General features: G+C 46.3%; 2 protein-coding genes across 2 annotated transcripts; one reads left to right on the top strand and one right to left on the bottom strand.

Moving 5' to 3' along the window:
• The first annotated feature begins 2,363 nt into the window (after window positions 1–2,363).
• exd2 (exonuclease 3'-5' domain containing 2) lies at window positions 2,364–11,108 on the top strand. The gene is made up of 9 exons (XM_061082762.1): window positions 2,364–2,426; window positions 3,323–3,751; window positions 4,623–4,879; window positions 4,980–5,103; window positions 6,370–6,677; window positions 6,776–6,882; window positions 6,961–7,096; window positions 8,420–8,788; window positions 9,802–11,108. Exons 2-9 carry the CDS (start codon window positions 3,353–3,355, stop codon window positions 10,016–10,018), a joined length of 1,917 nt encoding a protein of 638 aa, XP_060938745.1. The 5' UTR covers window positions 2,364–2,426; window positions 3,323–3,352; the 3' UTR covers window positions 10,019–11,108.
• A 3,402-nt stretch (window positions 11,109–14,510) lies between these two features.
• si:ch211-168d23.3 (BRD4-interacting chromatin-remodeling complex-associated protein) lies at window positions 14,511–25,378 on the bottom strand. The gene is made up of 12 exons (XM_061083448.1): window positions 25,338–25,378; window positions 25,153–25,195; window positions 24,931–24,996; window positions 22,193–23,662; window positions 20,695–20,982; window positions 19,898–20,450; window positions 18,880–19,025; window positions 18,424–18,485; window positions 17,036–17,184; window positions 16,218–16,312; window positions 16,005–16,107; window positions 14,511–15,223 (listed from the first exon to the last, which is right to left on the bottom strand). Exons 1-12 carry the CDS (start codon window positions 25,376–25,378, stop codon window positions 14,511–14,513), a joined length of 3,729 nt encoding a protein of 1,242 aa, XP_060939431.1.
• Window positions 25,379–25,447: the final 69 nt, after the last annotated feature.

Here is a 25,447-nt window from a genome sequence, read left to right as displayed (position 1 = left end):
GTAGAGGAAAGACTTGTCTGTGTTCTTGAACAAATAAGTGTTTTTATTTGTGTTAAGTAGTAAAACTGTTTCACCTTCATGAGGTCACAGGTTCCATTCTTCAGGGCACAAGCTGGATATGAAAAGAAAATATTTAGAACCTTTTTTGTAGAATTATGACACTACAAATGACGAATATTCAAATAGAATACAAAGCTTTATTGTCATTGTACAGGATACAATGAGATTAACAGTGCTCCTCAAGATTAGTGCATTAAAAATGTAAACATCAACACCATAAACATTCAGTTCCAGTCTCTCAAATAAAAACAATTACCACTTTTTCTGCTCTATTTGATTGTAGATTAAGATTTGAGCTGATTATTTAGACAGAATTCAAGGACGCCCCCTAGTGTTCAGGGATTTATTCTGTTTGTTGCACTTCATAAACTAATATTTACACATAATACAATATATTAAATGTAATGAATATCAGGGGGAAAGGTAATAGGTGAGAAGATGCACATTTCATTTATATTGCACATTTAAAACAACTTGATCGCGAAAGTGGTTTACAAAGTAAAAGGTGTATCAAGAAAACATCAATATGCGAAATATCATAATGATAATAACATAAAAGGCCAAAGAGAAGAGATGTTTCTTTTACAATGATTTAAATCTTTTTAAGAGATAGTCGTTGACATGAAACAATTCACTACTTTGCACTTTAACAATAAACATGTAGGATATGTGGGGAGAGGCGGTGGACTAGTGGCAGAAACTTGGACTATGGGCAGAAAAGGTCTCTGGCTCGTCTCTGGTTCGACTCCACGGAGAAACAACAAAAAGACGAACCTGGATTTATCTGTCCAAAAATCCAAGAGGATTTTCCCTACCCTGTCTAGTGCACCTGAGCAAGGCACCTTACATCTGCTCCCCGGGCGCCGTACATGCTCACACACTGCTCTGTGTGTCCTGCACCAGATGGGTTAAAAGCAGAGGTTAAATTTCCCTCCTTGCATGAGTGTGCTTGTGCATGTCTGTGCATGTGTTTGGGACAAATACATGTATCTTAATCTTAATATAACTATGATATCAGATTATATGAAGACTATTCCCAGACTGAATGAGGTTATAAAATCAAAGCTGTATCTTTCCCAGCGGCTCTACTGTCACGTTGTATTCTTTCAGATTCATCCTTTGGTCCAGTTGTCCTGCAGGAGAAACACTGTTGTTGGCGTTAGTCCGCCCTCCCGGCAGGTGGCGCTGGCCGCAGAGCCGCGTCCCGGCGCAGCCCCCCCGGTCCATATAAAGGCAGCAGGAAGTCAGGGTCCAGTTGATCACACGGAAACAAACGTGCTGCTGTCGAGTTAAACCGTGAAGGTAAGATTTAAAAAAAACACGTGGAGCAACGGAACCGAGCCAGCACCGAGTCCGCCTGGGTCCGCACTTCCGGGTCAGACCCGTGCTTACCTGCCCGGTGCCAGTTAGCAAGTTAGCTCCGGTGCTAAAACCAGTGCTAACGACTGGTTTAACTCCACTGTAACCAGAACAACTCATTGGGAATAATGACAGCGGACATGCTAGCCTCTTAAAGGGAATGTCAGCAGCAACGAGGAAGCTAACCCGGGTTAGTTGCTGCCTCCTGACCCGGGTAATGCTAGCTGCTAAGTGGTAGCTCAACTTTCACGTTTTGACAGTGACAAACCCACTGGAGTTGGTTGTTTCTCGTGACCTCTGACCCCCACGTCACACACACACACACACACACACACACACACATAGCTATTTAGTATTTTATATTTAGTAATAGCATATACTATAGAGCTGTTTTTTTTTGTGTATAGGAAAATAAACTTGTGGGTTTTTATCTCGTTAGCTTGTTTTGTTTTAACTTCACCTGCAGAATCCTGAGAGCTAAGTTGGTGAAGCTAATGCTAGCCTGCGTTATTCCTCCTGCTCCTGAGGATCTAATGCATAGTGACAATCAGGGAATTATGTCATAATGATGCGGTTTTATATTCTGTTTATCTGCAGATTCTTTTGCATCACACTCAGATTCAGTGTGAGTCCACAACACACATTCTGGAGTTTCAGGGGGAAACAGCTTTGCAGCCAAATCCAAAAACAATTGAATTAAATCGTGATCGATTCTTCAAACTTAATAAAACACAACATGCCTCCATCCGGCTTGTGTGTTGCCATCAAAGTGTACGGAAGCCCAGACACTCAAATTCCCCTCAAAGCCGTGTCACCTTGTTTTTAGTGACATGTTGTGTCTGGATTTAATAACACTTTCCACTCAAGTACACACAGTTGGATTGTTTCTACAGTTTCTGACCGGATGTGATTTGTGTTGTGTTTTTGTTGTGTTCCACAGATGCAGTGTCGGTCCAGGTCACAGAAACACAACTAGGTTCACATGGGATCTCACTGACACACGAGAGGTAACACATCTAGGGTTGCAAAGGGGCGGAAAGTTTCGGGAAACTTTCCATGGGAAGTTAAGCTCGGGAATTTTGGGAATTTTGAAAAAAAAAAAAACTACTCAAATTAAACGCTGAGCAATAAAATCATCATTCAAAATTCTATTTTAAAGATGTATGGAATTTAGCACACTTGGCACGTTGAGTTTCAACCCTCCACTGTGCATTCTTCCATCACATGCACAGATAACTCCCAGCATCCTTCACTCTACAGCAGGGCTATTGAGGCCTGCTGTAGAGTGAAGGACTAGTCAGGTAAGTTTCCATGATATTACTGGGGAAAATATATTAGCATGCTGATTGAGGATTGTTCATCTGTTCATCTAGCCTATTTCCATTCATTTATCCATCAATTATAAAATATGTTTACAGAAGATTCCAATTGTTTGGCTAACTATTTATATCTCTGGCATTGCGTTAGTGTGTTTTTACAAACTTTTTTCTCATCTTATTCTACAGAACAATGCCACGTGCACTCTCTCATGTGTGGAGACATTTCACCCCATCCAATGTAGAAGGAAAGGCTGTGTACATTTGCAAATACTGTGCAAAGACCTTTGTTAAGAATGACACAAAGATGCAGAAGCATATAGTCAAGTGCCCAAAGTTTCCTCAGGGCTCAAATCAGCCTATGACAAAACAAAATGTTTATATTTATGTCTGTGTATGACAAGGTAAATACAGTTAGTATAAATTATCTACAAAATTTTCAGTTAATTCCCGTTAATTCCCATGGAAAGTTTCCAAATTTGAATATTCCCGGAATTTTGCAACCCTAAACACATCACTTATCATCTGGCAGCTGAAGACTGATTTTGCTTTTGTGTTTTTTGACCTTTTGCTTTTCATTTTTTCAGCCTGTTTTTTAAAAGTCACTCCAAGTCGACATGTCTCATCGAGGGCCGTTAGCTGCCGTCGTCACCACGGTGCTGGGGGCGGCGCTGGGGGGGCTGCTCATATGGCGAGTCTACCGAACCAAGAGGAAGAGGCTGCCTTCCGTCCAGAAGGCGGCTGATCCCGTGGAGGCTCCTCCCCCGGTGGAAACCGAGGTCGTGGTCGTCCCCGCCGCAGAGTGTCGCTGCATCCAACCGCAGAACATGGAGGAGAAGGAGTTCAAGGCCGTGGAGTGTCAGACCACCCACCCGCCGCCCGGGCCGGTCCCGCCAGACGACCTGCTGGGGGTGAAACCAGTGATGGTGAGCTCTGAAGAGGAATGGCAGCAGCTGTGGCCGCTGATGCAGAAGGAGCTGTCGGTGTTTCCTGTTCTCGGGCTCGACTGTGAATGGGTAAAGACCAGAGGCGTAAGAAATACCTTTCTCATGTTTTTAAACTGGGAAGAGGACCAGGCCACCCCGGGTGATTCAGTACGGTATCGTGTGCTCGTGCGGTTTCTCACCTGTTGTTGTTCTTTGCATGCGACCACGGTTACACACAGGAACAAGTGGACATTTGTTCAGTAGATCCTGCATGTTTGGATTCAAGATTCAAGATTTTTATTGTAAAATGCACAGAGATAAAATGAAGCAGTTACTGGCAATGAAATGCTTGGGTCACAGGCTCTCTTTTGGCAATGCTAAGAAATTACAACCAAAAAAATTAAAATTTAAATAGAAATAGTATAAAATAGACCTTTGACTGTATTTAGAGATGGACGACACGTCTTCACTTCCTCCCACTATCCAGAAATTAAAGAAAAATGCAGCCACCTTAGCGAAGTTCCACAGAAACACGGACCCGACCAATCACGTGTTAGTCTCAGCTGTCAATCACGTCATCAGAATCAATCACCCAGTTGTTATAGCATCAAATAACTATATAAATCAGAAATGTGAACACAAAACATCAGCGTGATAAGAACTACCTGAAAGGACAGACACAAATATATATGTGACGTGTCCTTTGACTGGCAAGTTTGGTCCTGTCCCATCAGGGTTTATGGGTGAAACTGCAGCCAGCCACCAGGGGGCGATCACAACACCTTGGGGGAAGCTGTCATGTCGTCCATCTTTATATTCTGAAAAAAATATTTGTAGCATTTGGATTCATTCTTTGATACAAACATGACATTTCAAAGCTCAGTTGTCCTCAGTCGTCCTCTAACAGTTGACGTCTCATGTCCCCGTCTCACCGGCTGCTGCCCCCCCCCCCCCCCCCCAGGTCTCGGTGAAGGGCCAGACCTCGGCGGTCTCCCTGCTGCAGATGGCCTCGTACTCAGGTCTGTGCATCCTGGTGAGGCTGCTGCCGTTCCGCAGCGGGAAGCAGAGCTTCCCTCTCAGCTTCATGGACGTCCTCCGAGACCCCCACATCCTGAAAGTGGGCGTCGGCTGCTACGAAGACGGCAAGCGTCTGACGCGTGACTACGGCCTCTCGGTGACGTGCACCGTGGACCTGCGCTACCTGGCCCTGAGACAGAGGTACAGCTCGGGGGGGATGTGTGCAGCTCTGGTTTGTAGTTCTCCACACTTTGAGAAGTTATTCATGTCAAATCCAAATGATCGTTCTCACTTGTTTCAGACAAGCGGTGACGAATGGACTGAGTCTGAAGTCGCTGGCTGCAGATCTGCTGAACGTGTCTCTGGATAAATCTCTGGCGCTGCGCTGCAGTGACTGGGAGGCGGAGCAACTGACGCTGGAGCAGGTACGAGTCTGTGTGGGACAGAGTTTTTAAAATTAAGTTTTCAGATCTACTTCAGTAAATGCATCAATGATCTAGATCAGGGGTTTTCAACTGGTTTTGTCCCAGGGACCACCATTCTGACTAGAAAGTAATCCGCGGCCCACTGATGGGCCTGCGCGCGCGTGTGCGTGTGTATAGAAGAAAGTTTTAACATTTGGTTTTCCATGTTGGTTTTATTTAAAAACCTCAAACAAATCTATATCTGCCTAAAAACCTCAAACAAATCTAGAAAAATCTGTGTAAAAACAACAAAAACGGTTGATTTTCAGTGCTTAAGAATTGGAAACAAAATTAAAATGTAGTTGTATTGCATCTCAGAACCATATGAACATCAATATAATGTTCATGACTTAAATGTACAGACATGTAGCTGACATGCTGAGAGAACGTTAAAGAAACGGTGATCAATAACAATCAACATAAACTGGGGCTACAACTGAAGAGGGAAGATGACAAAGTAATGCAGAATATGTCACAAATGATAATCATACAATATCACACGAACAATTGAGGCCTGCTTAAGTTTAGCCTCATGATCACCAGCACCTTTATATTATTTTAGACATATTTTTCTTATTATATATATTTTTCAAGATATTCAAGAGTAATCTGGAAATGTGTCGAAATATCAAAGCGAATTTCGCGGACCCCCTGCAATGCCGTCGCCGACCACTAGGGGGCCACGGACCCCCGGTTGAAAACCCCTGATCTAGACTCTGACGCTGGACATATTCTAATTTGTTCAGCCACAGTTTCATAATTATTGTTTTGCTGCGTTGATTCTTGAGGTTAAACCTTTTCACGTGAGCGTCCTACAATCACAAAGTATTTTAAAATCCCTGCAGCTCTCACATCCGATTGGTTTCTTCTCTGTAGCAGAGGCAGCTGAGACTCAAATATTTCCTGCAGCTCTTTTTTATTTAGTGTTTTCAATCTTTCTCGTCTCTGGAGTAGGTACGAGTCTGGTTTTGAAAATTAAGTTTTCAGATCTACTTCAGTAAATGCATCAATGATCTAGACTCTGACGCCGGACATATTCTAATTTGTTCAGCCACAGTTTCCAACAAATGGACACGTCTCATGAGAGCTCTCTAATTATCGTGCAGCTCTCACATCCGATTGGTTTCTTCTCTGTAGCAGAAGCAGCTGAGACTCAAATATCTCCTGCAGCTCTTTTTCTTTGATGTTCTTGTTTTCATCAAAGTCTTCCTCTTCTCTTGGTCCCAGATGACTTATGCTGCCAGAGATGCTCAAGTCTCCATCGCCCTCTTCCTCCATCTCCTCGGCCTGGACTCTGAAGCCGGACCCGCCTCTTCCAGCGGGAGCTCCTACTCCGAGCTGGCGTCCCGCTGCCAGGGTCTGGTGGACGTGGCCTTCAGGGGCCGAGGAGACGGAGAAGACAAGGCTGCAGATGGAGAGAAGAGGCGGAGGACGCGGAAACCCCCCACTTATGAAAGCCCAGAGCCTGGAGATCAGCAAGTCCCAGACCCTCGAAGGAACAAGAGGAAACCGCTGGGTGTGGGCTATTCTGCCAGGTAGGGGGGGGGCTAAAAATCATCTGCTTTCATCAACCGTTGATTAAAAGTAAGAGTTCAGGTTCATTGAATCCAAACCTTGTCCGTCTGTGTCACAGGAAGTCTCCTCTCTATGATAACTGCTTCCTCTACGCTCCCGACGGCCAGCCGCTGTGCACCTGCGACAAGAAGAAAGCCAAGTGGTACCTGGATAAAGGAATAGGAGGTACGCCGCCATGTTTACAAACCTAAACACTTTGGGAAAATCGGAAATGTCTTCTAACGAGATCTGTTCCTGACTCAGTGCTTCAGAGCGAGGATCCCTTCGTGGTGAAGCTGCTGTTTGAGCCGTCGGGACGTCCGGACTCCCAGCAGGACTACTACCTGACCGCCAAGGAGAACCTGTGCGTCGTCTGTGGGAAAGCTGATTCCTACATCAGGTTAGACTGATTGTGTTTATCAATTAATCAGTTCAAGTCCAGGAATTTGTAAGAATGAGCAGTAAAACCTCACATTGGAAAAGCTTCTACAACTAGTTGCTCGTGTGATGTAAATCTGGAGATTCAAGAGGCTAGAAACAACAAAGTTATCTACGTGTATTTAATAAGGGGCTTTCTGCAAAAAGGATCAACACAGGGAAACCACAAGGGTCTCAGAGTGAAGATGCAGGACAGTCAAATACATGAGCTTATATTGGAGGACTGAGGCCATCTCTCTCAGCCAATCCAGACTGGTTCTGTAGGCGCAGGGAGAGAGCTATCTAAACACAGACAACGGATTTACATGCGTTTCCTTTGGAGATAAGCAGACATACATTCAGTTCTTTGGGAAGTCTAAAGGGTCTAAGAGTTTTCAGGTCATGCACAGTTCAGACCATTAAAACAGGCCAGGTCATAAACTTTTTGAACAGTTTGAATACCTAATGTAGAAAGGTCATAAAAGCCTTTAGACAGAGATACAAAAACTTAGGTTTCACACGTACTTATTAGTGGTGGGGGAAAAAATCGATTCTGTTCAGTATCGCGATATTTTGAGCCCGCGATTATATCGATACTGTAGCACAAAGTATTGCAATATTTTAATATTTATTTACAATTATATATGTAACAGCCCCTGACTGGAAAAGCATGATGAGGAGAGTTTCAGAGTTTAAAAGATACCTAGTGTGTCTGCGGAAAGGATGTTCTCCCCTGCAGGAGATACAGTAACGGCCCAGAGGAACTTTAACATCTGAGCATGTTGACCAACTCCTTTTTCTGAACAAAAATGCCAATATTCCCAAATGAATTTTACATTTTGGGTCATGACCTTGCAGGTCAATTTGATTGAAGTTCTAGGTTACTCTTATTTATATGATTGAGGTCAGCGTTCATGTGAGAGGTCTCCTATTCAGAAAATAATTACAAAGGTCCTGTGTCCTGAATGTTCAAGGACAAAGTTTTTGCATTTCAGTTAATGTGTAGAAGACAATGTTGTTCACAGAATTAAATGTGACATTTAAAGTGAGTTGAGCAGTCTTATTTTCCTCATTTTTTGTAATGCGTTTCAATAATAAGGGGGACATGAGTCGCAATAAATCGCAGAATCGAATTGCAATACTATTGAATCGTCACATTTTTGCCAATTCCCACCTCTAGTACTTAGTTAATTTTTCCATTACACTCGCGGCGCTGATTAGAAAACCTTCATACACTGAGTGATTCAAATTTCGAATCTCATCCGTCTCATGTTGAAGAAAAACTTTATTACTTGTGGTCACACAGAAAAAACATCGTGCCACACGAGTACCGGCGACACTTCCCCACGGAGATGAAGGACCACAACTCCCACGACATCCTGCTGCTCTGCACCAGCTGCCACGCCGCCTCCAACGTGCACGACGGCTTCCTGAAGCAGCAGCTGGCCGAAGACTTCGCCGCCCCTCAGGGCTGCGAGGAGGGCGTGCGCCTGCTGGAGGACTCGGACCGCCGGCGGGTGCGGTCGGCCGCTCGGGCTCTGCTCACCGCCGGCGACGGGCTGCCGGAGCAGCGGCGAGACGAGCTGCAGCTTCTGATCCGAGGCTTCCTCAACATGAACGAGAGGCAGGAGCTGAGCGAGGAGGCGCTGCAGCACGCCGCCGGGCTGGAGACCAGGTGAGTTCACACTCCGGCTACTCACTGATTTACACTCCAACAAAACTTTACAACATTTTCATTCTAGAGTTTGTCGCCTTTTTTTTTTAATATATTCTTTATTTTTTTTTGACAGTAGTTTATAAAAACTTACATCAGCCCAAGGGCAATTTTCTCTCTTCTGCTGTCAACCTTTTTCAAAATTGGGTAACTTTGTACATTTTGGGAGGTGTATAGTGCGGTGTACATGTAGACAATAATCACAGATCAGTAGATAAAACCAATAAATGAATAAAAACAAGCTGAATAGACAGGTTTTGGAACTACATAAAAGTAAATAATGATCCCCACTAGGACTCTGGTTTTATTGTTTTGCTGTGTTTCTCCCAAGTGGGATCCTGTAATACTGTATACCTCAGCAACATGTCTATATGATGTATGCTATATCATGTATGGTGGGGTGTGCAGGTATACAATGAAGGTATGAGTGAATATCATTATGTACTCACTTTGTTTTGTAATAGCTGCCTATTTTTGAGACAAATATGTGCGAAGTCTGTTATTAGAGTCGATTCTCAACCATATATTGCTTGTTCCTGTATAAAGAAACATGTTTAATTTGCCATGTACCATGCCTAAGAAAAGTTTAATAAGAATTTAAGTTAAAAAAAAAACAAAAAAACAAGCCGAATAAAAAAAACAACATGCTAGAGGCTGATTTGAGCGAGAATGGGATAGAGGGCGGTTACAGGGTCGTTCATTCCATCCTTCCACACAGTCTGGCCTGAGGGGTTTTACATATCTCACCCATTTGATCCATAATTGGATGAACACAGTTTTCCGAAGACGAAGGGAGAAAGTAATCCTTTCCATGACATAAATATCATTTACTATATCTTTCCACTCTATCGTGGGGGGGCTCAGGAAGCAGCCAGCGCCTTGTGAGCGCTCTACAGGCGGTTAGTTGTTTTCACCTTTTTTAAGTAGAAGCTTCACTCGTCCTCTAACTGCCTCTCTCTCTCTCTCCCCTGTAGGATCTTCAACGAGGCGTACGTGCCTCACGGCCTGAAGCTGGTGCAGGCGCACGCCGGCCTCGGCCTCCAGGGCCTGATGGACCTGGAGCGCCGCTGGAGGCAGCACTTCCTCACCAGCATGCAGCCACGCCACCTCCCCCCCCTCTGGTCCGTGGACCACAACCACAGCAAGTTCCTCCGCAAGTACGGAGAGGACCTGCCAGTCAAACTCAACTGAGGGTCGGACGCTGCTCGGCGGCCGCGGCCCGGGGACGGGAGACTCCTCCTCCTCCTTCTTCTTCTTCTTCTCTTCTGCTGGTCAAAGTGGTCGGATGGTTTTGAAGCCTCCGAGCCACTTTGTGAATCTGACAAGCCAAAGAGCTTCTTGAGAGAGCGGAGGGAAGTCGTGGAGAAGCCAAACCGCTGCCGGCACACGTGGCGTCTGTCCACCTGCTCCGAGTGTGTGAGAGAATACACTCGACCTGTAGGGGGCGCTGGAGTTCACCTGAGAACCCGAGGTGGAGCCTGAATGAACTCGAGCAGAGGATCCAGCTCCGACCCTGACGAACACTAACGTGGAACTGCATACGGACACTTTTTTTTTATCATAAAAGATGTATAATGATTATTTATGAACAGATTAAGATATTTAAATTTCTGAAGAGATTTTTAGAAGAAGCTGCTTCCTGCTCTTTACTTTCCCCATGAATGTAACTTCTGCCCCCCCCCCCTTGCAGGTTAGCAGCTTATAGCCTCAATCAGTCTGTGATTCTTTGCTTCGTAGAGAGAGGGTCAGTTTAAATACTCAACCACGTGCTGCACCCGGCTGCTGCTGCTGCTTCACTCTATTGTCTGTTTTAAGTCGATGGATGAAGGATGAAGTTGAAATCAAATGTAATCCCTTCTTTCTCTCTGCGGGGGGGAAATGAATCCCAGCAGAGTAACCGTGGATCATTTAAAACTTGTGGATGTTTCGTGCTCCTGCTGCTGATTCCCCTGAAGGTCGAAGGTCGGGGGCGACTCCATGGCTCGTGTTTTAATGAGCCTCTTAATCCCCGAACCCGAACCCTGAATCCACAGCAGTTTCACCCCCCCCACCCGCCACCCCGACATCATTTTTCCAGAATCCAAAACTTTACCATGAAGAAAAAGTGAAAACTCTAATGTTCTTAAAATGACCCTAAACCCGAGTTTGAGTCTAATGCATTAAAATGTCCGTGTGATTCATGAAAACAGCTGCTTGGTCTTAACCTCGAGCCCGAGGCTGTTTCTGCTTTTGTCTAAAATTCTGAATGTGAGAGAATAAATTAAAGTCTTGTTTGTATAAATCTTGTGCGACGTGTTTTTGCCGGCGCTCAAATCTTCACACAACGACAGATCCACAGATAGTTTTAGATTTTTTTTTATTTCTTACAAAATCACAGTTTAATAAATAGTCTGTAAAAATGAGTACAAAAGTGTTTTTTCTTAACATTTCATATATGAATCACTCGTGACTTTCAGGTCAAAGGAGTCTTTCGTTTTTTTTTTATTCTTTTTTTGTCAGGAATGACTTTTTACAATCTAGTTTTGCTGAATTAAGGCCTCTTGATTTTGGCATCAGAACAATCTGTCAGTCGAATGTTTTGTATCTGAAGTTGAATTAGTGTTGAATCGGCGTAAGAGTTCTGAGCTCCCCTGGTTTCACAGTTCAGTCAGAAAAATAAAAGCACATTTACAAATAAATAACAAAGTGGCTCGACATGCAGATGGAATTCATCCCTTGGTTCCACGATGCGGACAGAAGCATGTTCCCTAGTGGTCAGTGTTGGACACTGCGGACGTGAACACGACAGTAACAATGGCACATGAGGCTTCTTCACTGAAGGGGATTCCATCAAAGTTCGCTTGAGAATTTATTCTTCTCTTTCTTTATCATTAAACAAGATTTTTTCTTTTTTGGCAAACCTTTGGAAGTGCTGCGTAAAAATAAATAAATAAACACAAGTAAAGTTTGTGGAATCTCCCTCGTTTCTTTTTCTTCAGCGGTGACGAGGAGTGCGCCCCCGTGTGGTGAGAGACACTCTGACATCTTTACTGCATTACAGCGAAACCTCCGAGGGCGGAAACACACGGAAGGATTTCATCCGGCTGGAGATTCTCACGTTTCTGGACAAATTGGGGAAATGTGCTAATTTGTGTCCTTACTGAGACGTGGAGGAGAAAATCTGTACTAATGTCTGTTCGGTTAGCAGCTAGTTAGCTTAGCATAAAGACTAGAAACAGCTGGTCTGGTTTTATCCAAAGGTCAAATTGTGACTAATTAGAATAAAACCAGAGCTGCAGATGGTTTCTGAGAAAAAAACTTCCTCCTGCAATATTTCGACCACTTGGGGCACAAATTAACTTTTCTCATTGGCAGGATAATGTCGATCTAAATATTTTAATCATCGATCTTTGGAAAAGTTTGAGGATTTTCCACAGTTTCCATCACTGTGTATAATCTATACTTTGTAAATAAAGATGGACGAAGCAGCTCCTCTTCCTCCCACTTCCTAAAATAACAGAAACCATCTTCGAGAAAAATTACCTAATGTGCACTTTGACTTTTCCATCCACTATTTTTTGGAATGCTGTCCATCTTTATATATATTTTCAAATTCTCATGCTAAGCTAACTGTAGCTTTCCATTGTATCCACCTCTCAGACATTAGTGATGTGAATCTTCTCCTTAAACCCTGAAAATATAATAACTGAATTTTTCCAAAAAACGTCCAATTATTCCCGCGTGAATCCTCGAGTGTGTGTTTCCACCCAAACTACTGCGGAGAGTTCCAACACTAGATTACTGCATATTATAAACTTCTTTTGTTCGTTCCAACAAAAGACAATTTCACATAATAAAAAACAGAACATTTTAAGAAAATGAAAAGTCCTGTTTGATTTCATCCCACGTCTGTTTCTTTTCTTTTCTGAAGGGACAGGCACCTTTTCACATTTCTGAACACCAGACGTAACAGGTTTTAAAAACTCACTCATAACTTATCTCTTCTTCATCAGATTCCTTAAAGGTATGAATGAATTAAAGGCACATTCATAACGTTTTTCCTAAATAGCGAGTTCAAACCTCGACCCCCCCCCCTCGTGGAATCTCTAAGAGCAGAAAACTCTGAAAGTTCAACTTGTTCTTACAAACACGTTTTTGCAGATTTGAAATTTTCGACCTACAAACGACCTCAACTCTCTCCTACGAATTTCACACGGACAGAATTCACATTTTTCACTCAGACCAATAAGATTGTCACATTAACATAAGACGCCGCAAAAAAAAAAGGAAAACGGTGAATATTGCTCCAGAACGGCTGCGTGAACTGAAATCTTCGGCTTCGACCAGCGGGCTACGGACCAAGAACTCGTGAAGTGAAGTGAACCTGGAGATGAGGGAACGTGAAAGCGGATGATTCCTCTCGTTTTTTTGGTCAAAGGCTGTTTGATGATGCAGAGGCTCAGGTTCTGGACGTTTTGTTTCGTGGTCATTTCGCCGCTCAGTGACCATCGAGCCCTTAAAACATGTTAGAGACACAACTTCTACACTACACGGGCGGCGATGATGGAACAAGCTTCATTCATTCCTCTTTCTTTTTTTTTGTCCTATGACGACGATAAGCAAAACAGGCAAAGATCTCCCTCCTCTTCCTCCTCTTCTCCCTCCTCTTCACTGCACCACCCCAGCTCCAAACAACCCCAACTCATTATTGCTTGCATGTAAATACACACAGAATGGACGACTCTGGTCTCTGAACGCACACAAAGCTAAATCACAGTCGGACTCGAGCGTCAGACTCGAAAGAAAAGAAGAAACAACGACAGCCTGTGACTCTTTCTCTCTTTCTTTCTTCTCTTTCTTTCCTGTGCTCCCTTGGGTTCTTTCTTTCCTGCTCTGACAAAGACACACTCCAGTTTGTGGGAAGAGACACAACATGGACGTTTGCTGGTGTATTCAGGATGGAGCAAGTCACAGATTCTTTGGAGTTTCATTCGTTCAGCCGAGACGACGGAGGGATCCTCGTGTAGCGTCGCAGGACACTTCACATCCACGCAACTTATTCCCAAATGTGGACACACACACACACACACTCACACACTCACGCACTCACACACACACACACACACACACACACACACACACACACACACACACACACACTCGTCTCACACACACACACACGCTGCCTTTCTCGATGCAACTCATCTGAAAACACAGTTGGCACAGATTATCAAAATAAATACCCTGGAAGCTTGGCACTATGCAAAAGAAACCACATTTTTTTCTGAAAGGAATCTTATAAAAAACTATTGAATAATCTCAGTCTAGTCCAGGTTCCCGTTCACTATTACTTATATACTATTTGCTGATGAAGGTTACACCAGTGTCGTAAACCTCTGGATGACTCAACTACCACTGAAACAATAGAGCTCCTATTCAAATAGATTTTTTTCCACAAACACACATCAAAATGAAGAATCTAACATCTATCCGCCTGTAGATAGTGCTGCTGTCTGCATCTCTTCATAGTGCCTCTGTCTTTTTTTCCTCTCCTCCCTCTTTCTTTTAAACAATCAGTTCCTTTTTAAAGTAAAATCTGAAACCCAGAACCAGAACCTCTCTCAGCTCTGGGGACCAGACGAGTGCACGTCCCTTCGTCCCGCCTCCGACGGATGTGTGTGGACGTCTGTGGGGACACGTGACCTCACAGGTGTCCCTCCAGGACGCTGGTGACCGCCTGGTCCAGGGCCGGCCCTGAGGGGGCCCTGGGGGGGGCTGCAGGGGGGCCCTGCAGGCGCTGCAGCTCCAGGATGCTGTCGATGGCGCTCTGCAGGTGTTCGCTGAGCATGTGGTCCTCTTGGAGGGGGGGGGGAGGCGGCTCCGGCTGAGGCCCCGCCTCCAACCTGTAACATTTCAGTTTTGGGGCACTGACGTCTCGGGGGGGCGACTCAAAGCAAGCGGCCTGAGGCTCTGGCAGAGAGAGAGGACGTGGTGCTTTTACTTTGGGATCGGGTGCCGTCGGTGGGACTTCCTGTTCAGCGTCGCTCTGCGGACCCCCGTTCACCACCTGCTCCTCGGGCTGGGGACGGGGGGGCGCTCTGTTGGGCGCCTGCTGGGAGTGGTGCTCGCTCACGGCTCCGCCCCCGTTGGTCAGCTGGCCCGTGTGATCCCTCTTGAGGCCGGGCTCGCACAGCGAGTTGTGCACCACCTTGCGGGAGCCCGCCTCCTGCTTGATGGTGAGTCGCAGGGCGCCGCGCGAGCTGGAGCGGTACGTCTTCAGACCGGGGGGGCGGTCAGAGAGCCGGGTCCAGGCCGGGGGGGAGGAGGGGCTGCCGGAGGAGACCCGGTGGGAGGGGCCGGAGGGGGGGGCTTCATGAGGGGAAGACGCTGATGTAGTCAAGGCCATCATGAACGACTCTGGAGGGAACGAGTGAAGTCAGAGGTTCAACAGCAGCAGGATCTGTACTCAGGTTTTATTCTCAGGTTTTACAAAAAATAAATTATATTAATCTCATTGCTCTTCTTTTTATTTAATTTGTTTTATACTTTTTCTTGTGTTGTCTGACTTTTGTTTTTGTAAGCGTTTTACATTAATATAGGCTTTTATTGTGAAGTACTTTGTAACCTTTGTTCTGTCGTGTGAAATAATAATACAAAATTTAGGTCTTATATTTGTTCACGTTTCCAGCCCCTTGGGATTCTTAATTTGGTTGAAACGATACTTAACATTTTAAGTGGAACTTTCCAAATATAAAATATATGTGTTTTTAATTAGAGAGAAATGTGTTGAAAATGTTCAGACTGGGACAAAAAATATGAAAAATTGTTTTAACTGGATGTGGAAGCTGCTTAAGAATGAAAATCCCTTTAGGGGCCGTGTTGATAAATGCAAACTGTCTATGAGTTACAAGTAATTGATCAATTATTGGGTTATAAGTTATTCTCATTATTATTATTATGATTCATAAGTCCCAGAGTCCAGCCGTTTAAAAAGCTTCCTCCCTGCTCCTCTTACTTTAATTAACATTAACAGCTCTGCTCTAATGAGCTCTTCACGTCTCACTTTTCTTTCTCGCTCCACATTGAAGCAGCTTAATTACAGCTTCACACCTGGGAGCTGCTCTGGAGCAAATATGGAGGTTAAGTGTTTCACTCAGGAAGTAGGTGGAGCTGACGGACCCCCTGCTGGGACACTGACCTGGGTCTCTGCGGGCTCGGCGTCTGTCCTCGGCTAAGGCGAATCGCTCGGCCTGAAGGAAGAGACGCTCCAGCATCACCATCTCCGCTGAGGGACTCTCCTGCTGCGGAGGACAAGGGAAACCCCATCACACAAGAGAAAAATGTTATATTTTTTAATGTGGGATTGACTGTGGACACAGATCGTTTGAAGACAATCAACAACGTGTCTCACCTGAGTTTCTCGGACCAGTAGCTGCCTGTATTTGTTGATCATGTCCTTGGTGCGTTTCAGCAGGAAACCGGACACAGAGTCAAACTCCTGGTCCACTGAGGAGAGAGAAACCACCATCCATCATTAATCATTATCATGTTAATGATATAATTAAACCCTGAAGTGAGACTGAAACATTACACAGCTCTCAGGATTCAGTCATTACTGCCGTGGCCTTCGTATAAAGTCTGTAACCCTGCTCATCTTAAACCGATTGGAGTTTTTGGAAGCAGATCGTCAGACAGGACATGAGCCAAGAAGGAACCCATTAGATTCTGGTCTGGATCCAGAAGTTCTTTATCACTTTCTTTAACGTTGAGAGATGTTTATTTAGCTTTTTCACCAATTTAACTGATTTCTCTGAGGGTGGAAAGAGCAGAGGCAGAGGAATGCATTCTAATTTGTGCCATTTAGTTATATATTTGTGTTGACCATTAAATTTAAGGGTTATTATTGTTGGCAAGTCAGAGGAAAAGCATCAGAAACGTGAAATAAGACATAAACTCTCCAAAGTGAACAAGTATTAATACTTAGATGCAAAGTGTTTCCATAGACAACCAGTGTTTATATGTATTTTTGATGTTTTTGTACACAAGTTGTTTCCAGAGGAAGATTTGGTGAAGTTTTAGTAATTTGATTTAGTTTGGCACAAAGACTTTCTGTATAAATACCATCGCAGTTCATTATTTAACCTGGTTGTGTTTCTCTGTTTAGGGACGTGATCGTATATTCAAGGTGGAAACCAGAAGTCAGGTTCAAACAGCCACAGCCTCACTCACCTAAAGCGAAGTCGCTCTGGCTCGGCAGGTGACCGGCACACGCGTGGTACGGCAGCAGGCGTCGGACGGCGTCCTTCAGGGTGGGAAAGGCCGGGCCGGTGAACGGGTGCTGAACGTCTGCCTGGTCCGAACACAGCTGCTGCTGGAACCTGGAGGACGGAGGGAGGAGACTGAGCCGGGAGTGAATACACAGGATTTCACATTTATCTACTGACTACTCATGTGAAGGTTTTAGTTAGTGAATCAATCCTCAGTTTCTTCCACATGTTATTAAGATGTGATTCATGTCAGTAGGTTTGTATGGGACCCCCCCACCTGACTTGGACTTTTATTCCACCCCCACACCTTAAGGATGTGTTAAATTAACACATATTATATTATATTATATTGCATTACATTGCATATTGCAATTTGACACTGTTCACTGTTTTGCATTTCACTTTTTACTTTAATTTTTATAGCTTTTATCTTTTATGTATTTTTTTATAGATATGTTTATGTCTAAATAAATGTTATTTTGTATAAATATTAGAAAAAGTGAGTAATAAAAAGTAAATAGTGAGTAAATATATATAGTTTTTTATTGTTTTTCTTATGTGTGTTGTATTTATTGTGTTTTTATGTTTCTATGTTCATTGTATGCACCATTAACCAGAGCAAATTCCAGGTCGGTGTAAACCTACTTGGCAATAAATGATTCTGATTCTGATTCTGATATCAACCTACTGACAGGTACTGACCTCTGTCTCTATACCTCTGCAGTACAGACAGGTCACTCTCAATCAACCTCGAGGCCTTTGAGCCGTGATCCTCTATCTGAGTCAATGCTCTGGATACGTGGTGAGATTCCTCTTATTTTGGTATCTTAGTTTACATTACTATGATTTGGATATTATGTGTATTTGATTTGTATTTTTATCAATGTCAATGTCAATTTTATTTATATAGAACATTTAAAACAACTTTGTTGACCAAAGTGCTTTAAAGAATGAGTGGCACGGCCAAAGGACAGTTAAAACGTAATACATAAAAATTCAAGTAATACATTACATTATTTGTTAGTTTCTTTAAATACTTGAAGTGTCTTCAAATGCATATGTGATAGCTGCCATTGATTGTTTTATATTTCTTATCATGCTCCAGCTGATGATTCCATGACATCTATTTACAATTCATGGCGGGAAACAAGGACTGTGGTGAGTCTGAGAGGTTTTCTCTTTCTAAACCTCTGTGACGTTATGAATGACGCTGGTTTGGATTGAATCCAGCTCGTCCTGCGACCCTCACAGGACGAACAGGACGAACAGGACGAACAGGACGAACAGGACGAACAGGAGACATGTCGGACGGGAGGACGGGAGGATCTCAGCTTGACTTTCATCTCCTACCTGTGCCGGCGTATTGCTGGTGTGATCCTGTCCTCTCTCTGCTGCTCCAGACAAACTGCCAGCTGGCACACACATCACATTCCAGATCAGATCACAGGACGCAGACATTTTCAAGTCATTAATATTAAATGTTCTGCGTTTAACAGTGAATAATTACACAGGGATTTCTCTGGAGCAAATTCAGCTAAACCCAGAGAAGATAGGATTTAGAATCTTAAATACTAAAAACACAAGAGATATAATACGTTTTTTTAAATCAAAATCAGGCTTCAGCTTCCAAAATGTGAATATTTGCTATATGTGAATTCTTTTTACTGTGGTTTAAATTGCTGGTTGGACAAAGCAAGACATTTAAATATATCAGCTTTGGATGTTTTCACTATCTTCTGACATTATATTGATATAATTAAATCTAATATAATCACAGAACTCGACCTGAGTAACTGTATTTCCCACCTTGGTGCCTGTCTGCTGGCTGGTCTGGACGGGGGGGCCACAGTCCCTGGGAGCCGGGGGTCCGGGGACATGGTGGTCTGCAGGAGAACGAGGACGGACATCGAGAGGAAACACTTTACTCTCCACGGCCAAGGCAGCTGTCGGCTCTGATGAAGAGACAGTGATGATGATGATGATGATGAGGATGAGGATGATGATGATGATGATGATGAGGATGATGATGATGATGATGATGATGATGATGATGATGATGATGATGATGATGATGATGATGATGATGATGAGGATGAGGATGATGAATGATGGTGATGATGATGATGATGATGATGAATGATGGTGATGATGATGATGAATGATGATGATGATGATGATGATGATGATGATGATGATGATGATGATGATGATGAGGATGATGATGATGTTGATGATGATGATGATGATGATGATAAGATGATGATGATGATGATGATGATGATGATGATGATGATGATGATGATGATGATGATGAAGATGAGGATGATGATGATGATGATGAGGATGATGATGATGATGATGAGGACAATGATGTTGATGATGATGATGATGATGATGATGATGATGATGATGATGATGATGATGATGATGATGATGATGATGATGATGATGATGGTGATGATGATGATGATGATGGTGATGATGATGATGATGATGATGATGATGATGATGATGATGATGATGATGATGATGATGATGATGATGATGATGAGGATGAGGATGATGATGATGATGAATGATGATGAGGATGATGATGATGAGGATGATGATGATGATGATGATGATGATGATGTTGATGATGATGAGGATGATGATGTTGATGAGGATGATGAGGATGATGAGGATGATGATGATGATGATGATGATGATGATGATGATGATGATGATGATGATGATGATGATGATGATGATGATGAAGATGATGATTAGAATCCCACAGAGAATGCCCTTGTTGTCTAGCTGTTGGTTTGCTGATGACACTCACTGTTTTGTGTTTGCTGTTGCTCAGCGGAGTCGTCTCCTCCTTCAGAGAGACGAGCAGCGGGGGGATCCGGCTGCTGCTGAGGCACCGGGACGCTGACCAGCACCGGAGAGGAGGAGGAGGAGGAGCTGGGGGCGGGAGTGTGGCTCGAGGACACCTGGTTCTGGCCGAATAAGGCCTGTGGGACCTGGAGCTGGAGCTGGGCCTGATACTGGGCTTGGGGCTGGATGAGGAGCTGTGGAGCCGACCCCTCAGGTGCAGGAGGAGTCATCTGAGCTGCGGCTGGGGGGGAGAACGCTGCCGGAGCTGTTGTCCCTGTGTCCTGAAGGAGGTGGGGAGGAGGGGAGGAGCAGAGTGTGTCCTCAGGGTCCGAGCTGAGCGGAGAAGCCTCCACCCGCTGGTCACAGGTCACGCTGTGGGGGTCCGGCTCTGGGACTGGGTGGGTCTGAGGCTGGGTCTCTCTCTCCTCGGCCACTGGGGAGGAGAGGATCTCCATCGGCACCACTGGCATCGCTCCAACCAGCAGATCAGAGGCGATGGGAGAGTTAAGTGCTTGCTGTGGTGGAGAGAAAGAGAAAAGGATGAGTTTTGTTGATCCAGCCACAAACAACATATATTTTACTGGAGGTGCAAGTTGTTTTTCAACCTTTTGTCAGAAGCAGGGTCATAGAAATAGGATATAATTCCACTAATACTCAATAAACCAGTAGTACTAGTAAATCTGAGAAGCACAGTCGAAACACAAACACAAACACTGTAAACTATCTTTACAGAGAACAAGAACTTGCTGAATCTCTGACCTGTTGCAAATGTTGCATAAAGGCCTGGTTCTGGTCCTGGTCCTGGCTCATGGACCCGGTCACCTCCTCCACCACCTGGGTCATGTCCGCTGGAGGCATCAGGAGTTTGGGCATCTCTGCAGCTGGGTTGGGGGCCTGAGGAGGTTCAGGAGGAGGCTGCAGGACGGTGACGACAGGAGGAGAGGGGGTCTGCGGCCCAGCGGAGGGGGGGTGCGGCCCGGCGGAGGGGGGGTGCGGCCCGGCGGAGGGGGGGTGCACAGAGATGTGCTGGAGCACATGTCCGTACGGCTGCAGAGGGAGGAACCATACTTAGATGAACTGAAACCAGCAGAAATCAGACTCTAGAACAGACCAGGACCCTTTGATGAAGTGGTGTAAATTCAGGTCCTCATCAGAATACATATTGTGACAGAATGCTTCTATTAACCTAATTTACATACAGGAAGAAAACTAAACCACAACAGAAGAGTTTGAAAGAGTTAATCGTTGTTAAGTTAACTTCAAGTGCGTTGATTTGATAAATTCATTTACAGAAATCAGAGTTTTAAACTTTGGGAAACCACCAGTGCAGTCGTTTGGATTTATGCTCATACAGAGAATATTTCCTGCTTACAAATTTAAAAGAGTAATTTTCAATTCATGTTTGTAGTTGTTGTTATTTTGGGCAAATCAATGAGCAGCACTGGATTTAGAGGGTTTGTGTATTAATCTGTTTGTCAGGCATTTCATTCACTGCATTAACAAGAGACATCAGCATATTAGATCTATTTTGAAAAGGTGCTTTTCTAGTTTTCACGACCTTCAAAGTGCTTTACAGAACATTTTACCTTCACACACTCATACAGTGCATCTATGGGCAGTGTCGTGTATTCACTAGAGTAAATGATTTTAGCATGTGTTTAAATATAATGACAGGCCGATATTTATGATGCTTATCTTCGTGACTCTCAGAAATTTCCAGAGAGTCCTCCAGATATTCATTCAAGTAGGTCTGTCCCTCTTTGGAAAGACCTTTGACTTTGAGAATGACCTCTGACCAGCAAATGGATGGGGGTAAAGGGAAGGTCCATGACCATTGCATTTTCATCTTTATGTGCCATACACCTCCTTATTTGGGCTGATGGCCCTGTTGTGTGATGTCATGTTATCTCTAGGTTTGGGGTCCCACCTCCCACCTATAAAACTTCTTGCCCTGCAGGGAGAAGACAGACTTTCACCGTTTGGCCTGGGTGATTTCTCCGAGTCTCTAGAGCTCGTCCTGACCTGTTCTACTTTGTGTAATAAACATTATTATACTTGTAAGTACTGGGTCCGCGTTCCTTTCCTTCATCATCAAACTTCGACAACCACATCAACCTCTTGGATTCCCAGAATATACTTCAGCAGCACTTTTGGTTCAGTATCTCGCCCGAGGACATAAAGATTTCCAGTAGATCTGCTATCAGATCCAACATGTCACTGTAGAGAGTTTCCTCTTGAAGCAGAGGAGGTAACTCACCTGCTGCAGCTGGTGGAACGTCTCCTCGGAGCTGCTCCTCTCCTCCGGAACACTTCTCTCCGGCAGCAGCACCACAGACGCCCCCCCCGCCGGGCCCTGGGCAGCGAAGGGCCCGTTGACGATGGAGATGGACGTGAGATCCTGGGGAAGCACCCCCGAGCTGTTGATCAAGGTGATGTGGTTTCCCAGAGCGGGACCGTGGAGCAGGGTGGCACGCTGCCCCAGCCCCCCCGGGGCGGTGTAGGCTCCAGCCAGCTGGGCCGGCATCTGGAAGACAGTGGGGGGGGCCGACTGTAGATGCAAGGGTCCTGAAAGCACGGTGGCCTGGCGGAGGGCGAGCTGCCCGGTGGGGGTGGTGAAGACCGGGCTGAAGTTCAGCTGCCTCTGGGGCACGGTGAGGATCTGAGAGCCGTCCACCAGCGTCCCGGTGGCCGACGCCCCCTGGTGACCGGGAGCCAGCAGCGCTCGAGTCCCACCGGCCGGCTGGGAGATGGTGACCGGGGACTGGCCTGGGAGGAGGAACTGGTTCTGGCCCTGGAAGAGTCCCTGAGGCCGGAGCACGAAGGAGCCGCCCTGGTTGACCAGCTGCAGGCTGACTGGTTTGTGGAGCTGCTGGCCGGGCTGCGGCCGGGGGGCGGTGGGCTTCTGGCCGGGGGTTTGGGACAGTAGGATATTTGGTGAGCCGGTCCCAGGGACGAAGGTCAGACCCGGGGTGGGTTTCTGCCCGGAAGGCTTGGGGCTGATCTGAACCAGTCTGGGCTGGATGCTGACTGGGAGCTTGGGCTGGATGTGGAGCGGACCCCTCGGCAGCAGGACCCCTGGTCTCAGGGACGGAGTGAAGAGAGGACGACTGGTCACACTGGGAACCGCCTTGTGGAGGATCATACTGGAGCCGTGGGCGGGACCCAGAGAGAAGGAGGTCTCTGGGGACGGAGCAGGGAACACGCTTCCAGGCAGGAGGCCCATCAGCTGAGGAGGTGCAGCCGGTTTGAGAGAGGGGCAGCCGGGCCCGACAGCCAGGAGCGAGGGCTGGGGGGGCTCCACTGCTGCCTGGGTGTCCCTGGGCAGCGCCGGGGGGGCGGGCAAGGTCACGGTCTTGGTTAGGAAATGTGCCGGGGGAGGAGAGAGGAGAGGAGCGGGCGAGTAGAGGGAGAGGCTGTCCCCGGGGTGGGTGAGACCTGCCTCCAGAGCCATGGTCTGCTCCGTGATGTCGGCCTCCTGGAGGCTCTGCTGCAGGATGTCACACGCCACCTCCTCCTCCTCCTCCTCCTCCTCCACCTCCTCCACCTCCGGCACCGCTCCCTCCTTCGCCTCACACCCCCCCTCCACAGGCTGCCCACCCTGCACCTCCTGCAGGTCTCCACCCTCCGGCGATGACAGGAGAGCCTCCTCCAGGAAGGACAGGTCCACACACCCGGGGGGGGGCGTGTCTGGGGAATCACCGCCATCGCCCAGCAGAGAGACAGGGCTCTGGGGGAGAGAGAGAGTGGGAGACAGTGGGAGACAGAGGCGAGAGACAGTGGGAGACAGTGGGAGACAGAGGGAGACAGAGGCGAGAGACAGTGGGAGACAGTGGGAGACAGAGGGAGACAGAGGCGAGAGACAGTGGGAGACAGAGGGAGACAGAGGCGAGAGACAGTGGGAGACAGAGGCGAGAGACAGTGGGAGACAGAGGGAGACAGAGGCGAGAGACAGTGGGAGACAGAGGCGAGAGACAGTGGGAGACAGTGGGAGACAGTGGGAGACAGAGGCGAGAGACAGTGGGAGACAGTGGGAGACAGAGGCAGACAGAGGGAGACAGAGGGAGACAGAGGCAAGAGACAGTGGGAGACAGAAGCGAGAGACAGTGGGAGACAGTGGGAGACAGTGGGAGACAGAGGCGAGAGACAGTGGGAGACAGTGGGAGACAGAGGGAGACAGAGGGAGACAGAGGGAGACAGAGGGAGACAGAGGCGAGAGACAGTGGGAGACAGAGGGAGACAGAGGCGAGAGACAGTGGGAGACAGAGGCGAGAGACAGTGGGAGACAGAGGCGAGAAACAGTGGGAGACAGAGGCGAGAGACAGTGGGAGACAGTGGGAGACAGAGGGAGACAGAGGCGAGAGACAGTGGGAGACAGAGGCGAGAGACAGTGGGAGACAGTGGGAGACAGTGGGAGACAGAGGCAGGAGACAGAGGGAGACAGAGGCGAGAGACAGTGGTAGACAGAGGCGAGAGACAGTGGGAGACAGTGGGAGACAGTGGGAGACAGAGGGGAGAGACAGTGGGAGACAGAGGGGAGAGACAGTGGGAGACAGTGGGAGACAGGGCAAGAGACAGTGGGAGACAGAGGGAGACAGAGGCGAGAGACAGTGGGAGACAGAGGCGAGAGACAGTGGGAGACAGAGGGAGACAGAGGCGAGAGACAGTGGGAGACAGAGGCGAGAGACAGTGGGAGACAGTGGGAGACAGAGGGAGACAGAGGCGAGAGACAGTGGGAGACAGAGGCGAGAGACAGTGGGAGACAGTGGGAGACAGTGGGAGACAGAGGCAGGAGACAGAGGGAGACAGAGGCGAGAGACAGTGGGAGACAGTGGGAGACAGTGGGAGACAGGGCGAGAGGGAGGTGGGGAGCAGAGTGGAAAGCAGAGGAGAATTGTGTGATTAGCAGGAGTTAACAGGAAAAGCAGTTTCAGGCACAGACACAGAGAAACAGGAATCCTCTTGGGGGGGGGGGGAGTGTTGGTTCCAGACACTCACCGGGGCGTCGGCAAAGAGGGAGGTGTCCCCAGAGGAGGAGCTAATGAGCAGGTCCTCAGTCGGCAGCTGCTGGGATGAAATCACAGGATTTGGGGTTGGGCACAGTCGACTTCATGAATTCAGTGAAACGCTACAACTGTCTTTCCTCCACATCTCCCACAAGTTTCAACTCCAACGTTTCATATGAACTTTTGATTCCTGTCTCTGCACGACGTCTGTTACCTCATTGGTCCCATGAAGGAAGTCGTTCAGGGCTTGGGGGTCACTGAGAAGACGAGGAGAGGAGGAGAGGAAGAGGAATATTTGGTGAAAGTTGCAAAATGAGAAAAGACTTCAATTTCAACAAACCTTTTCCCTTCAATGTATTTCACTTCTATTTAATTATCTGTGTTTAATTTCAAACTCACCACAAAACATCAAATAGACAAGTCCCATCTTCATCCTCCATGTCAACTGAAGGGAAGAGGAGGACACATATTCATAAAAGGAGAATTAATCTGTAAGTAAAAAGCAACTT

The sequence above is a fragment of the Limanda limanda genome, chromosome 12 (assembly GCF_963576545.1).
Source record: "Limanda limanda chromosome 12, fLimLim1.1, whole genome shotgun sequence".
In the NCBI taxonomy this organism is placed as follows: Eukaryota; Metazoa; Chordata; class Actinopteri; order Pleuronectiformes; family Pleuronectidae; genus Limanda; species Limanda limanda.
The sequence above is the reverse complement of the archived record's forward strand: the minus strand, read 5'-3'. Positions and strand labels throughout refer to the sequence as shown.